This window comes from Talaromyces stipitatus, genomic scaffold (genome assembly GCF_000003125.1).
Source record: "Talaromyces stipitatus ATCC 10500 scf_1105507295491 genomic scaffold, whole genome shotgun sequence".
Classification (NCBI taxonomy): Eukaryota; Fungi; Ascomycota; class Eurotiomycetes; order Eurotiales; family Trichocomaceae; genus Talaromyces; species Talaromyces stipitatus.
Genome location: NW_002990122.1, coordinates 1,124,850 through 1,140,175, shown reverse-complemented (window position 1 = coordinate 1,140,175; position 15,326 = coordinate 1,124,850). Strand labels below are relative to the sequence as shown.

The following is a 15,326-nucleotide window of genomic DNA, read 5'->3' as shown; positions in this document are numbered from 1 at the left end:
CCCTATTCCTAACCCTCTCCCTTTCCCTATTCCTAACCCTCTCCCTTTCCCTATTCCTAACCCTCTCCCTCTCCCTATTCCTAACCCTCTCCCTATTCCTAACCCTTTCCCTATTCCTAACCCTCTCCCTTTCCCTATTCCTAACCCTCTCCCTTTCCCTATTCCTAACCCTCTCCCTTTCCCTATTCCTAACCCTCTCCCTCTCCCTCTCCATATCCCTCTCCCTCTCCATACCCTCTGCCTCTCCCTCTCTATCCTTTCTCTATCTATAATCCCTCTTCTTCTCTTCTATCCTCTCCTCTTTATCTTTATACTTCCTTCTCTCCTCCCTATTTTCCTCCCTCTTCCCCATCTTCTTCTCTCCTCCCCATCTTCTTCTCTCCTCCCCATCTTCTTCTCTCCTCCCCATCTTCTTCCCTCTTCTCTATCTTCTTCCCTTTTCTTTATCTTCTTCCTCTTCTTCTTCCCTCTTCTTCTTCCCTCTTCTTCCCTCTTCTTCTCATCTTATACTTAATCTCTCCTTCTCTAATCTATCCTAATCTATTTATATCTTCTTACTTCCTTCCCTTCCCCCATCTAACCCAATCTTACATCTCTTTTTATTTATCATATTCTCTCCAATTTCTCTCTTAAAAATTCTTCCTCTTATCCTCTCAAAAACATTCCTCCTCTTATCCTCTCAAAAACATTCCTCCTCTTATCCTCTCAAAAACATTCCTCCTCTTATCCTATCATAACTCTTTTAACACTTTAATCCTCTTCAACTCACCACCACCATTCTACAATCTCTTCTTTACTAATCTTATCTAATTATACTATCTCTCTTCTTCTCTTTATACTACTATCCCTATCCCTATCTCTTTCCCTAACCCTTTCAACCTATCTATATCTATATCCCCATTCCTTTCCCTAACCCTTTCAACCCATCTATATCTATATTCCCATTCCTTTCCCTAATCCTATCCTCTTCTCTATCTCCATCCCTTTCCCTAACCCTATCCTTTTCCCTATCCATAATCCCTCTTCTTCATCTTTGTACTTCCTTCCCTCTTCATCACTTTCTTCCCTCTTCATCTTTATACATCCTTCCCTCTTCTTCATCTTCTTTATATCCTTATATTATTCTTCCTACTTCTAAATAATTCTAATTCTATCCTTTACTTATTTTTCCCACTTCTTTATAATCCCTACCCCGATCCTTAACTTATTCTCTTTTAACCCCTAAATCTATCCCTCTTCTTCTTTTATATCTTCTCACTTCCTTCCCTCTTCTTTATCTTTATACTTCAATCTCTTCCCTCTTCTTTATCTTTTACTTTAATCCCTTCCCTCTTCTTTATCTTTTACTTTAATCCCTTCCCCTCATCCAACCCATTCTAAACTTTCTTTCTTCTAATCTTATATCTCTTCTGATCTACTCTATTCTCTCTATTTCTCCCTCTCTTAAAAATTCCTCCTCCTTTCATCCTCCCTATTCTCTTTCCTTCCACCTTTTATCATACCTCTTTTAATACTCGAACCCTCTTCCACTCACCACCACTATTCTATAAACTCTGATTTATTAATCTGATCCTATTATACTTTCTTATTTACTCTTCTATCTTCTAATATTAATACTATCTCTCTTCTTCTCTTTATACTACTATCCCTAACCCTATCTCTCCTTCACATTATTATCTCTAATTCTATCTTCCCTTTATACTACCGATCCCTATCTCTTCTTTACACTATCATCTCTAATTCTATCTTCTTTTCATATTATGATCCTGAATTCTATTCTTCTAATATATGATTAACCATATTTCTATCCTCCTAACATACTACCATTTCTAATTCTATCCTCCGAATATATTCCCATTCCGAATCCAATTCTATCCTTTATATTTCTTGATCTTTCTTCTTTATCTTTGATGGAAATTGCTCCTACTATGGAATCTATTCTCTTCTATATATATCCTCTTTCTTATTCACTCCCTTACATTCTAACCCTAAAACTCCATTCCCATGCTCCTTCCTCTTATATATATTCTTTTCTCTTGAATCATGCATTTCTTCTCCTAATATCTGGACCCTGCCCCTAAAATATATATTTAAAATATATAATCCTGAATCCCTATTCTTCATTATATTTTGATCCTCTATTCCACTCCACCATATATATCCTACCACCGCCAATACCGGGAAATCATCCCTATAAAAATCCGAAATCCATCATATGAATATAAATATAACCCCTCCATGTGGTTTATATAAATATATAAAATACATCCATCTTTTCAATAAATTAACATAATGGAACTGTCACCTGGCTTACTGACTGAATGGTCAACTGATCCTCTTGTTAAACCGTCAACTGGCCCGATTACTTAACTGCCAACTGGCAACTGACTAAACTGCCCACTGGCAACTGCACAACCGCCGACTATTAAATGGTTGAACTGTCAACTGCCAACGGGCTTCCTGCCTGAACCGTTAACTGGCCACTTGCATAATCGCCAACTGTCAATTTGCTTAATCACCAACTGCCAACTGGCTAACCACCAACTGCCCAACTTACTCAACTGCCAACTGGCTAAACCCCCAACTGTCAATTTTCTCAACTACCAACTGTCAAATCATTGAACCGCCAACTGTCAATTGATTAAACCCCATTTGTTAACTTTCTCAACCGCCAGCTGGCAAATGGCTAAACTGTCAACTGGTTACTGCCTAAACCGCCAACTGTCACATGCCTGAACTGGCAACTGGCAACTGGCTTTCTTCCTTAACCTCTTTGCCGGCTCCATTACGGACTTGCTTAACCACCAACTGGCACTGGCTAAACCGCCAACTGGCTGACTTGCTCAACTGCCAACTGGCACTGGCCCTACCGCCAACTGTCAACTGCCAACTGCCAACTGCCAACTGCCAACTGGCTGACTGGCTAAACCACCAATTGGCTGACTTACTCAACCGTTATATGGAAATTTGCCCTGCCGCCAACTGTCAATTGGCTGAACTGTCAACTGGCCCGCCTGCTTAACTGCCGACTGGCTAACTTGATAAACCACCAACTGCCAACTGGTTAAACCGCCAACCGGCTCTCCTTTCTCAATTGGCAATGCCCTTCCTGACTGAACCATCAACTGGCTTTCCTACTCAACTATTAACGTCTTTGCCAGCTCTACTACCAATCGCCATCTCGATCAATCTATATATATTCCATCATATATACGCATCCTAACCAATATACCACTCCCACAATCAATATATATATTCCATCATATATACGATCCTAACCAATATTCCACTGCCACAATCAATATATATAACCAACAACTCCACCATGCCAATCGATATAAACCAGCTTCTTGGCTCCACTGTCAATTGCCTTCTGGTGGAACTGCTAACTGGCTCCCTCGCTCAACTGCCACTGGTCAACGAGCTCAATTACCAACGGGCTCCCTGACGGAACCGCCAATTGGTAACTGGCCGGATCGCCAACTGTCTTACTGGTTTGACCGCCAACTGTCTTCCTGGCTCAATTGTCAACTGTCTTACTGGCTCAACTGGCACTGTCATCCTGGCTCAACCCCCAACTGTCAACTTCCTTGACTACGAATCGCCAACTGTCGACTTTCCCAACCGCCAACTGTCAACTTGCTCAATGGTCAACTGTCAACTGTCAACTGTCAACTGTCAACTGTCAACTGTCAACGGTCAACTGTCAACTGTCAATGGTCAACTGTCAACGGTCAACTGTCAACGGTCAACTGTCAACTGTCAACGGTCAACGGTCAACGGTCAACGGTCAACGGTCAACGGTCAACGGTCAACGGTCAACGGTCAACTATCGACTTTCTCAACCGCCAACTGTCAACCTGCTCAACCAACTGTCAAATGGTTAAACCACCAACTGTCAACTGGCTTAACCACCAACTGGCTTAACCGCCATCTGGCACCTTTCTCAACCATCAACTGTCAACTAACTAAACCCCAAACTATTGACTTTCTCGACCACCAACTGTCAACCTGCTCAACCAACTGTCAAATGGTTAAACCACCAACTGTCAACTGGCTTAACCAACTGTCAACTGGCTCAACCAACTGTCAACTGACTAAACCCCTAACTATTGACTTTCTCGACCACCAACTGTCAACTTGCTCAACTGGCAACGTGCTTAACACCGCTAACTGTCAACTTGATCAACCGTCAACGGCCCACTTGCTCAACCGTCAACCGTCAACTGCTCACTTCCTCAACCACCAACTGTCAACTGGCAACTTTCTCGACCATCAACCAACTGGCTCAAACACCAACTCTTCAACTTGCTCAATCGTCAACGGTCAACTATCAAACGGCTCAACCGCCATCTGGCAACTTGGTGAACCACCAACTGTCGACTGTCTCAACCACTACCTCGTAACTGGCTCAATCGCTATCTGGCAACTTGCTCAACCGCCAACTGTCAACTGGCTCCCTCGTTCCACTATTAACTGGCCAACGGGCTTCCTGGCTGACCGGCCATCCCGCCAACTGTCAATTTGCTGAACTGCCAACTGGCTTGCTGGATTACTTGCTGAAGCATCTGGTACCTTGCTCAACCACCAACCGTCAACTTGCTCAATCGTCAACTGTCAACTGCCAACTTGCCCAACCACCAACTGTCAACTTGCCCAACCACCAACTGTCAACCTGCTTAACCACCAACTGTCAACCTGCTTAACCACCAACTGTAAACCTGCTTAACCACCAACTGTCAACTGGCTTAACCGCCATCTGGAAACTTTCTCAACCACCAACTGTCAACGAGCTCAATCACCAACGGGCTCCCTGATGGAACTGCCAATTGGTAACTGGCCGGATGCCAACTGTCTTACTGTTTCAACTGGCACTGTCTTCCTGGCTTAACTGGCACTGTCTTCCTGGCTCAACTGGCACTGTCTTCCTGGCTCAACTGGCACTGTCTTCCTGGCTGAACCGCCAACTGTCAACTTACTCTGCCATCAACTACCAACTTGCTCTGCCGTCCTGGGTCAACTCGTTTACCTGGCAATTGTCAATTTCTCTGAACTGCTACCTGTCAACTGGCTCAAACCCCAACTGTCAGCTTCCTTGACTACGAACTGCCAACTGTCGATTTTCTCAACCGCCAACTGTCAACTTGCTCAATCGTCAACTGTCAACGGTCAACGGTCAACTGTCACCTTGCTTAACCGCTAATGGGCAACTTGCCGAGCCGTCAACTGTCAACTGGCTTAATCATCAACTGTTAACCTGCTCAATTGTCAACTGTCAACTTGCTCAACCAACTATCAAATGATTAAACCACCAACTGTTAACGTGCCCAATCGTCAACTGTTGACTTTTCTAAACCACCAACTGTCAATTGGCAACTGGATCAATCGTGAACTTGCTCAACCACCAACTGTCAACTTGCCAAACTACCAACTGTCAACTGGCTCCCTCACTCTACAATTAACTGGCTAACAGGTTCAATGATCAACGGCCTTCCTGGCTGAACCGTCATCTGGCACCTTGCTCAATCGTCAACTGCCTACTGCGAAGTGCCAACTGTCAACTTACTCTGCCGGTGACTGGCAATTTGCTTATCCACCAACTGTCAACTAACCTTGCCGGCGACTGGCAACTTGCTCAACCGTCAACTGATAACTCGCAACTGGTAACGTGCTCAATAACCGCCAACTGTCAACTTGCTTAATCGTTAACTGCGAACTGCGAACTGCCAGCTTGCTTAACTGTCCACTGCCAACTGTCAAATGGTTGAACCGTCAACTGTCACCTTGCTTAACCGCCATCTGGCAACTTTCTTGACCACCAGCTGCCAACGTGCTTAACCACCAACTAGCAACTTGCCCAACCACCAACTGTCAATTGGCTCCCTCGCTCCACGACCAACTGGTCAACGGGCTCATCATCAACGACCTTCCTGGCTGAACCGTCATCTAGCCAATTGTCAACTGTCAAACGGCTTAACCGCCATCTGTCAACTGGCTCAATCACCAACTGTCAAATGTTTGAGCCGCCGTCTCGCACCTTGCTCAATCGCCAACTGTCAACTTGCTCAATCGTCAACTGTCAACTGTCAAACGGCTCAACTGTCAACTGTCAAACGGCTCAACTGCCATCTGGCAACTTGGTGAACCGCCAACTGTCCACTGGCTCTGCCGACAACTGTCAAATGCTTGATCCGCGCTCTGCCACCTTGCTCAACCACCAACTGTCAACTGTCAACTGTCAACTGTCAACTTGCCCAACCACCAACTGTCCACTTGCTCAATCATCAACTGTCAATCGTCAACTTGCCCAACCACCAACTGTCAACTTGTCTGCTAGCGACTGGCAACTTGCTCAACTGTCAACTGATAACTCGCAACTGGCAACGTGCTCAACAACCGCCAACTATCAATTTGTTCAATCGTTAATTGACAACTGCGAACTGCCAGCTTGCTTAATCGTCCACTGCCAACCGTCAAATGGTTGAACCGTCAACTGTCACCTTGCTTAACCGCTAATGGGCAACTTGCTGAGCCGTCAACTGTTAACTGTCAACTGTCAACTGCCAACTGCCAACTGTTAACTATCAACTGGCTAAGCCGCCAATTGTCAAGTGTTTGAACTGCCAACTGCCAACTGTCTCCCTAGTCAAACCATTCACTCTCAACTAGATTACTTACTGAACTGCCCTCTGGCAACTTGCTGAACTATGGACTGGCTTACTGGCTCAACGGTCAACTATCAACTGCGTTACTGGCTGTTGCATAATCATTAATCGCCAACTGCCAATCGACTTTCCGGCCTAATTACTAATAGCCCTGTTGAATCGCTAATTCAATCAATAGTTCCAAGCTGTAGTATAAAGCTCCATAAACTAATATATATAAATAGTCAATATATGAACCTGGGACAGAATCTGTCAACAATATATATAATATAGATGGTTGCATTGACTACGATCCATCTACGCGATATGGGTGGAATTGGAGGGACTGTGATATAACCTCTGTAATGTTAACTCTCTAAACACTATCGAATGAAATTAGCGGACTAAACTGAACCTTTTGCAGGCTCCAGAAGCTGTTGGAATACATGATAAGCCACCCAGGCAGCATTCAATCCTTCAACCCCAAATGTCGCTCGCTTCTGCCCTAGCCAAAGCATATATGCTGCCTCGTTGGATTGTACGTGCTCACCACCAAGACCAGGCAGCAAGCCTTCTGTCCAGGCCTTGATCTGATAGATCGCCCAGCAAGCTTGCATGACGAGATCAGGATAGAGGCAGGTTCCCTGGCCCTGTTGACTGCACACCGCTTGTGGATTATAACAACGAAAGCACCCGGCATATCGCTGCATCCAGCCTTGAAACCGCTTTCCTTCCTGCTGTGCCCTCTTTTTTGACTCAAGAAAGTCCTGTCGACGAGGATTCCAACACTTGATAAAGGAATGCTTTTTCGTGTCGGCAGATGATGATGGTAGGATACGGCAGATCACGCAGGTGCCACGGAGCGCCTGGAGGGAATCCTCATACTGCTGTAATTGCTGGCTCTCCTGCTGGATCTGCTGGATTCGCATCTGAGACCCAATAGTCAGATCGCAGTCGACGTTCTCCTCTGGATTAGGCGAGCAGGTCGTAGTAGGATCAGTCGAAGAAGATTCAGGATTCTCTTGACGGAAGCGACATTGATCACAGAGAGGATCAGGCGCGCTGCAGGCCACTGCAGCCCCATCGAGGAAGGAGCTCATCGCAGCGACTCGACAGTTCGGCTGATCTAAAACAGCATGCATAGCCTGTACATCAGACGAGATCATATGGCCTGGTCGGCTCGACTTGGTAATACTCCATGAGGGAGGGAGTAAGGTAATAGAACGACCGCCCTGTTGGTCACGTCCTAGGCGGCCTACCTCCTGCGTAAACTCAATGAGACTGGATGGAGCTCCAAGATGGATAACAAGGCGGACTCGTGGATGATCAATTCCCATTCCAAAGGCAGAAGTGGCAACAATCCAATTTGGATTTCCATTACGCCACGTCTCGAGGGTTTGCGCCTTCTCTTCACGAGTCCCAGAATCAGCATGGTAGAAGGGACATGCAAGAATCGTAGCCACTTTCTCTGTAATCGCTTGGGTTTGGCAGTAGAGAATTGCACGCTCTTGAGAGTCTAGTTGGGTACGCTCTTGCTGGATCCAAGGAATTGCAAACTTGAAGAAGTCCTGATCCATAGGGCAGGAAACGACCTGATAGGATAGATCACGGCGAGTGGTGAGGCTACGGATCAATCGTGCCTGAGAGAGTAGCATGGTTTGCTCAAATTCTGCCATCATGACTGGTGGTAGCGTGCCAGTGAGGAAGACCATCTGACACTGAATATCGCGTAACGTAGGAAGCAAGGCCAGTCCCTTGCGGTAAGAAGAGGCGGTCAGAGTCAGATGACACTCATCAAATACAACACGATCAAGTTGATTGGCAAGCTGTAGCCGAAGAAGAAAGGTTCGGAAGTTGATATGTACTGCCTGCTCAGCGCTTACTAGGATCAGTGGACTCGATCCAAGGTGCCTGGATTCATCTGCTGATTCCAGATGGTCACTTAATTCCAGCATTCTGACATCGAAGGAGCATGTCCTGCTTGAGGACCAATAAAGGGAGCACTACCACGGTTGTTCGTGCACCAGGAAGCTGGCAGGGCAGAAGATAGAGTAGGCTCTTGCCCTCATTTGTCCGAAGAACTGCAACCACTTGACTAAAACCCTGGATGATATACTGCAAGGCTTGTTGCTGATTACTGGTTCGATACTGCGCTTCTGGTCCATACATGCGCTTTAGAATGGTCTGCGCCTGCTCCATAGTCCAGCGCTGTTGACTCTGTCGTGGTTCGTGGCAACGATGAAATCGTTGAACTAGTGTGGACTCAGTTGCCTCACTCCGCACTCGCTTGGAAGGACTCTCATCCCATTCCCACTCTATATTGACGTTGGCTGGTTGCAAGGACTGAGTGAATACAGCAGGCAGTCGTCTTTTTAATAAGCTAGGTGTAGAGTACTGCGAGGGCTGTTTGATTAATTGATGCCAGATCTCGCTAGGTTGGCGGAATTCTTGAAGACCAGCATCGGTGAGACCGGCTCGAAAATTGATGGTCCCTCCATAGATCGGATTCCCAGTATGAGGTGTATGTGCAGCCTGATAATGGAATACCGCAGCCATACTGCCATTGTGATCCTCTATAAGGTCATCTTCATTATCAAGAGAATCCTCAATAAACTGTGACGCAAGAGTTCTAAACTTCTTAATGGCAATCCCAACAGTGATCTGGCGCCAGGCTCGAATATGAATCTTCTTACCAAGGATCTGCTCTCCAGTCCGGATCACGGTCCACGTAAGATGATTATCAGACCAAGGCTTTGTCGTAGAGGCCCAGAGGTAGTCACAGAGTGGAGGGATGTGGAAGAATGCATAGTTTGCACCTGGTGCTGTAACCACTGTCGGAAGGGCATAATTAAGATGAGAAACTGCGTAACTAAGTGTCCTACTTCTGGGAGAAGAAACCGGGCGGGCCATCGAGAGGCATTAGTACGATGACGACTCTTATGATAATCCAGAATAAAGAGCATTTGACCATCATGGAGGAAGAGATCGCGAGTATGCAGGAGGGTGTTGCGCCATCGAATTCCTAGGAACTCAGTGCGTCGCGCTTGCTGGCCAGATCCAATAAAGAAGGGGACGAGTAAAGCCTCTAGGAATCGCTGGATAGTTGCTTCGTACTGTTCTACCATCTTGGGTGAGATCCGCCAGGTCTGATCAACACCCAACTCCCAAAAGATTGGAAACAGAACTGCATCCTGACTGACTCGACGGAAGAGCCAGTCCTGATAGGGTACTACGTAGGCATGATTGCGAGAATCTGTGAGAAAGGATGCACCAGCTTGTGTAGCATCCCAGTTATCCATCAGATTACTAAGATCAAATTGAGGGATCTCAGTAGCCGGCCGTGCTGGGCCGGATAAACACAACTCTTGCTCGAAGATGGCCTGCGCGGTAGAGATGCCCTCGCGGATCAGTCGAGAGAGTTCCAACAAGGACAGACTTACATCTTGGAATGTAATGACTTGGCCCTCTCGATCCCATCGTACTTGAGCAGGGGGGACCTCACTCATTGCAATCCGGAATGCATACAGTCGATTCTCCAGTAGCTCCGCCACGGGTCCCTTGGTATCATTGAGTAGCCATCGATCGCGGTGTCTAATAATAATATCTCCAAGATCCTGAGTAGGATGGTTCTGTTGTTCTAGGATAGAAAGGGCTAGGATCCAGATCTGACAGTTATAGATCAGTTGTGAGAGAAAGGAGGTGTAGTTGCTAACTGTCATCCACTGTTTCTTATCTGGTATCCAGAATAAAAGTGCTGCAAAGGAGACCAGGATAGAGTAAAGGCTCGCAAAGAGACTGACTGTTGGATAATCTTAAGGCAAAATGCAAGGGTTTGTTTATCCATCTCCTGCTGGAGTTGATGGAGAGCCTCATCATTATTCTGCTCTAATTCTTGTTGGTGACTTAGATTCTTAGCAGCAGTGATCACGTCGTCCCAGGTAGACTTCTGACCCTCTGTTGGCAGAAACAAAGGATTAGGAAGGAGCTGGTCATCCATTACTTGACTCCAATAACAGATTAACCTCTGCCAGGTCTGAATGTACCGAGAGCGACTCTGAGGATTCTGGAGAGGCTGGATAGGATTCTGCGAGATCTCTCCTCGCGTAAAGGTATTGAGAAGTCGAGCATTGTAGCGACTTAGCCGTGGGATGTCACTAACAGGGTTGTGATGTAGTAGCTGTTCTGTCTGTCTCCAGATTCGGTCCACGCTGGCGCAGATGAGATCTAATCTTGTCTCATCATGATTAGGAAGTCGATAAAGATCTCCTACCGTTTCTAGATCTAATCTAGTAAGGTGAACATGAATACCAGTGGTTCGCAACCATGGAGTAATTTCAGAGATATGCTGACTGTCATTCACAGTATATGACACAGAGTTCTGAGTTTGAAATGTGTGGTATTCCTGGAGAAGAGTATCCAAGGAAGGTAGATCATTTGTAGTAAGAGTAGATGTGATAGATGGAGAGACATGTGGTAAGGAGAATAGATTAGCTGGTACTACGGTAAAGTAACGAATTTGTTCCTTTTCCTGAAATAATGTTTGAAGATGTGCATGATTCCAAGGCATTATTCTTTGACTTTTGCGCCATCCATGTGCCTGGTTATAATGCTGTCGTATACGATCAATATTGCGAGATCGATAGGAACAGGTTTCTATATGACAGAGAAAACCTCGTACGGTCGGAAGATCATAACCCTGAGCTACGCCATGGCTGAGTACAAACTATAGATAGACCCAATCTAATATTAAATTGATCTTTGATCTCGTCCCAGCTAAGGTTTTTAGCCTTCAACTTAATAATGAATGCGTCCTCCTCGGGCGTATATGGGGTCTTCATCCTGGGATAGGCTGTCCGCGGATGTGATCGAGAAGAGTCTATCTGTTTGCCTGCAAAAAATGACGAAAACTGCGTCTGTGAAAACTCTAAAGAGTATATGACCTCGGTTCCCTTAGTTCGTAATCGGAGGAAACCCTGGATAGGAATTGATTCACTCTCTGGACTCGGGTTTTCTGGTATTGACTCAGGTTGATCAGCGAGCGGGGACTCTGAAGACAACGTTTTGGGCACTTCTTGAGTGGCCGACGAAGCGTCGCCTGGACTTCTACGACGACGCTTAGATGGGTGTAAGCTCTCGCTAGCGTCTTCTGTCTCGGAGTGATCCAGGTAGTCTGCATCGTTCTCGTCGTCAGAAGGAGCTGAGTCCGATTCGTGAGGATCTTCGACCATCCCTTCCGAGTACTGAGAACGGTTGGAGTTCTGCCGACTAGACGTTTCGCACAATAAAACAGAACGTGATAGATCCGGGACCACAACCAATGGAGTGGGTGAACAAGACAAGTATGCTGATGGACTTCTGTTTCTTTTTGAGAAATCTCCTAATGGGCACGAGCTGGCACGCTCTGATTCTCCGGAGCTTCCCTGAAAGTCCATACTTTCGTTTCCTAAGGTGGCTCCGCCAGATTCGGAATCATGAATTGGGACTGAAATCGTTTAAGAAGTCTCCGAGAGTTCTTAATTAGGTACGGATGAATCCTGTGCGGCATACTAGGCCTGAACCTGAAATACTGTTACTGCAGACCAAACGCTAGTTTGCAAAAGTGGGAAAATGGGAATTACCAGGTGGTGGGGTGGACTGGATTCTGCGGGAAACGATTTTGCGCGCTGGACAGCGTGAGCTGTGGGAGGAAACTGGCCTGGATCTTGCGAGCTTCGACGACTACGTCGGCCAGTATCAATTTCAGGCTCCCTGGATGCTGTGGATGAAAGATAACCTCAAGATTATATTTATCGGCAGCGTCAAGGATGGCGACGAGGGCTTGAAGAACATCAGACTGAGCCCTATGGAACATGAAGCCTTTTGTTGGGCCACCGAATCTCAGATTAAGGAAATGTCTCTGCATGCAGAAAAGCTCGCCTTGGTGATGGACGGATGCGAAGCCATGCCAAAGCCCGACCAATGGAAGCAAATGGCGTTCATTTCGGAGGAAGGAAAACACTATGCTATAGAAGCGTTTAACAGGCTTCGAAACTAGATTGAACTATAAAAATGAGGCATGTCGTGAATCAAGGAAGTACCGTTTTCTCCCAACTTAAGCGAATCTTTGCCGTGGTTGATTGTTAGAGGTACTTAGGTGGAAGAGTAAATTCTACCCACACTAATCACATTACTTATCAAGCTTAGGAAAATATGTCTTATATCAAACAAGGTCTCATTGAGGCTGCCAGAACACTACGGAATGAACATGCACGAGTAGTACCTAACCCACTAGTTTTACCCAAGCCAAAAAAGGCAGTCACAGACACATCAAAAGATAGGTACGATAGAACAACCAAAGAGTAAAGTGTGTGCCATTCTTTTAATAATTGTAACTAGGGCTGAGCAAAACTCAAGTGATATGGAGGTCTGTCTGGATACATCATCGTATAATTCACAGCTTGCTAAGATAGTCAGAGCGATATAGCGTCTTGGATTCAACACCGCACTTCGTCCAGCTATCCAGGGTACGAGTTATCTTCAAAAAAGGCCTATCAGGTACCTTGTGCTTGTTAAACTCCATGGCAGTGATAGTTTCTTTAGCCATGACTTCGTATACTTCACGAGTTGCGTGTAAGTTCCAATTGGAAGTCCATGATTTAAGAAAGCTCGTGGTAAACTCTTCAGGAATCTCCTCTTTGGGCTCCCATACGAAGAGCTTGCTATCGGCCAGTTTGTCGCGCCAGTGAAGCTGTTCTGTAAGGGCTCCATTCAGCTGTTTGCCCCAGTAGCTAGGGTCGCGAGCATTGTATACCGATACACGGCCAATGAGGGCATAGTCATTGTTGACGAGGAGGACGACAATTTCTTTGGGAGTCAGGTGCTGTTCAATTATCACGCTGATGCCATATTCATTTGGTATGCGGAAGGCGACGAATTGATCACGAGATATACTAATGACGACTGGATCCTGGGTGAGATCAGGGTTGAAAGAGGGTTGTAGGATGGTTATGTTTGAGCCGAACTCATTGAGGTCATATTCGATGAACACCATCTTGTTTGGTAGGGAACCTGATATGCGAAGTATAAAGTAGAGGGATGAATGGAATCCAGGGCTTGCCCTTCGTAGCTTTGAAGAATACAGCCTATTTAAACCAACAGTTTCATAAAACCATCAGTAGGTACTATATAATAAAAAATATCGACCATCTGCTGCTTCCAGTCTTTTGAATGTTGATTAATATCTAGGTATTTATGCTTGCCACATCCTCATAATTGAGACCTGAGCTAATAATCAACCATTAACCGTTTCTTTGACGTAGTTACGTACATATGCATTTCAATGACATAAACTTCTTAAAAATGACACGGTTGTGCCGAACTACTCTTTCGAGCCGGCCTCTATGGACCTCGAATCAGACTTGTCATCGATAAGTTGCCTATCGATAATTATTGACAATAATCACTGTATTATAGTCGATACAGAGAGATTCGAAACCTTCTTCACATTTTCACACTCTCTCATATGAATGATGTTTATTACTCCCGGAGGGACTAGTGTGTTAATTACATACTCCATTTCTCTCAGATCCGACATGAACTGCTTGGTCTTGGATTCTCAGTTGGTGTTATAGAGGCTCCCTTGGTATTAGCTAGTAGATGATCTTAAACGTTATGTTCTCCAAGTGTGTAGTGTCCTATCTTTGGCGGCTGCAGCTGTATCTACCTGGGAAGGGGTAAATAGTAAGGGGTAGGTTGCTTCAATTTTCGCTTTATCAAATTGAGGTTAAGGTTCGTGTTCCTATCGTAATCACGTAGTTGATTTGCTGCATGAACGGCCTTCATAAGCGGTTGCTAGGGTCGGAGTCTGAGCGTGATTTCCGTCCTAAGAAGAAAGACAGATTACAGATTTCCTCGTTTTGTCTGCGTGTACTGCTTGGCAGCAGGCACAAAGTTTAGAGTCTGTAGCGCCTATCCTATTTAAATAGCTGTTGAGCCTTGTCTGTTTTTGCCTATACCTGTTGGATGATCTTTTCGCTGGACTATTGACGAGGTTGGTGTAAGGGCAGATCTGTTGTTATTAAGAATATTAATTTACCTGCAGCATGTCCCGACCTAGAATGCGTTCTAAACCCGTGATTTGTGAAAGTCTCCTTGATACTGCCATTTTGATCGGTCTCGAAGGGAAGAGGTTTTAGAGGTGTAATAACGTTACGTAGGGTATGCATCCTTACGTTCGAGAGGGGAACAAAACCCTTATATAGGAAGATAGGAAAGATATCTTAGAGAAGGAAGCTAAAATCCCATGGCAATTCTACCCTGATCATCAACGTGGATCGTTCGCTGCTTTTATACAATCAAATCTATAATTAGAAAATAGAATTGCAGAATTAAAGTGGTCCCTCGTCGAAAGTCACCTTCTCGTGGCAGAGGATGTCAGTAAGCTGGACTGTATGATCAATCGGCGGTCAGCTAAGGGAAGAGGTTTACAAAACTACACCGAGAATGGAGGCGTGTGAGTCCGGTATCTCAAAGGTTTTTCGAGCTGATACAGCCTCTCGACATGAGACTGTATGTAATGCAGGACAAATAGCGTATTGGTGCCGGGCGTAATGAAGGTATTCGCGAACCGTTCCGTAGTTCGACTTCCAACGCCATCCTGAAATTAAATAAAAATATAACTCTCGATATACATAATTACTATAC

General features: G+C 45.4%; 5 protein-coding genes across 5 annotated transcripts, besides 7 other annotated features; 3 read left to right on the top strand and 2 right to left on the bottom strand.

Annotated features, from left to right (window-relative positions):
• Positions 1 to 299: part of a sequence feature (GA-rich) that runs on past the window's edge.
• A 22-nt stretch (positions 300 to 321) lies between these two features.
• Positions 322 to 500: a sequence feature (GA-rich).
• Positions 501 to 841: 341 nt separating this feature from the next.
• Positions 842 to 1,020: a microsatellite.
• Positions 1,018 to 1,136: a sequence feature (GA-rich).
• A 94-nt stretch (positions 1,137 to 1,230) lies between these two features.
• Positions 1,231 to 1,349: a sequence feature (GA-rich).
• A 729-nt stretch (positions 1,350 to 2,078) lies between these two features.
• Positions 2,079 to 2,104: a sequence feature (AT_rich).
• A 140-nt stretch (positions 2,105 to 2,244) lies between these two features.
• Positions 2,245 to 2,265: a sequence feature (AT_rich).
• A 1,381-nt stretch (positions 2,266 to 3,646) lies between these two features.
• On the top strand, positions 3,647 to 4,683 carry TSTA_111090 (uncharacterized protein; the record flags this gene model as incomplete). The annotated part of the gene is made up of 2 exons (XM_002488643.1): positions 3,647 to 4,518; positions 4,566 to 4,683. The coding sequence occupies 2 exons, from the start codon at positions 3,647 to 3,649 to the stop codon at positions 4,681 to 4,683; spliced, it is 990 nt and encodes a 329-aa protein (XP_002488688.1).
• Positions 4,684 to 5,299: 616 nt separating this feature from the next.
• On the top strand, positions 5,300 to 6,485 carry TSTA_111080 (uncharacterized protein; the record flags this gene model as incomplete). The annotated part of the gene is made up of 3 exons (XM_002488642.1): positions 5,300 to 5,433; positions 5,474 to 5,663; positions 5,850 to 6,485. The coding sequence occupies 3 exons, from the start codon at positions 5,300 to 5,302 to the stop codon at positions 6,483 to 6,485; spliced, it is 960 nt and encodes a 319-aa protein (XP_002488687.1).
• Positions 6,486 to 7,048: 563 nt separating this feature from the next.
• TSTA_111070 (DNA helicase hus2, putative) lies at positions 7,049 to 11,872 on the bottom strand (the record flags this gene model as incomplete). The annotated part of the gene is made up of 5 exons (XM_002488641.1): positions 7,049 to 8,565; positions 8,606 to 9,505; positions 9,571 to 10,352; positions 10,445 to 11,172; positions 11,585 to 11,872. 5 exons carry the CDS (start codon positions 11,870 to 11,872, stop codon positions 7,049 to 7,051), a joined length of 4,215 nt encoding a protein of 1,404 aa, XP_002488686.1.
• Positions 11,873 to 12,024: 152 nt separating this feature from the next.
• On the top strand, positions 12,025 to 12,678 carry TSTA_111060 (uncharacterized protein; the record flags this gene model as incomplete). The annotated part of the gene is made up of 2 exons (XM_002488640.1): positions 12,025 to 12,153; positions 12,235 to 12,678. The coding sequence occupies 2 exons, from the start codon at positions 12,025 to 12,027 to the stop codon at positions 12,676 to 12,678; spliced, it is 573 nt and encodes a 190-aa protein (XP_002488685.1).
• Positions 12,679 to 13,074: 396 nt separating this feature from the next.
• TSTA_111050 (uncharacterized protein) lies at positions 13,075 to 13,674 on the bottom strand (the record flags this gene model as incomplete). Its single annotated transcript, XM_002488639.1, has 2 exons — positions 13,075 to 13,158; positions 13,183 to 13,674. 2 exons carry the CDS (start codon positions 13,672 to 13,674, stop codon positions 13,075 to 13,077), a joined length of 576 nt encoding a protein of 191 aa, XP_002488684.1.
• Positions 13,675 to 15,326: the final 1,652 nt, after the last annotated feature.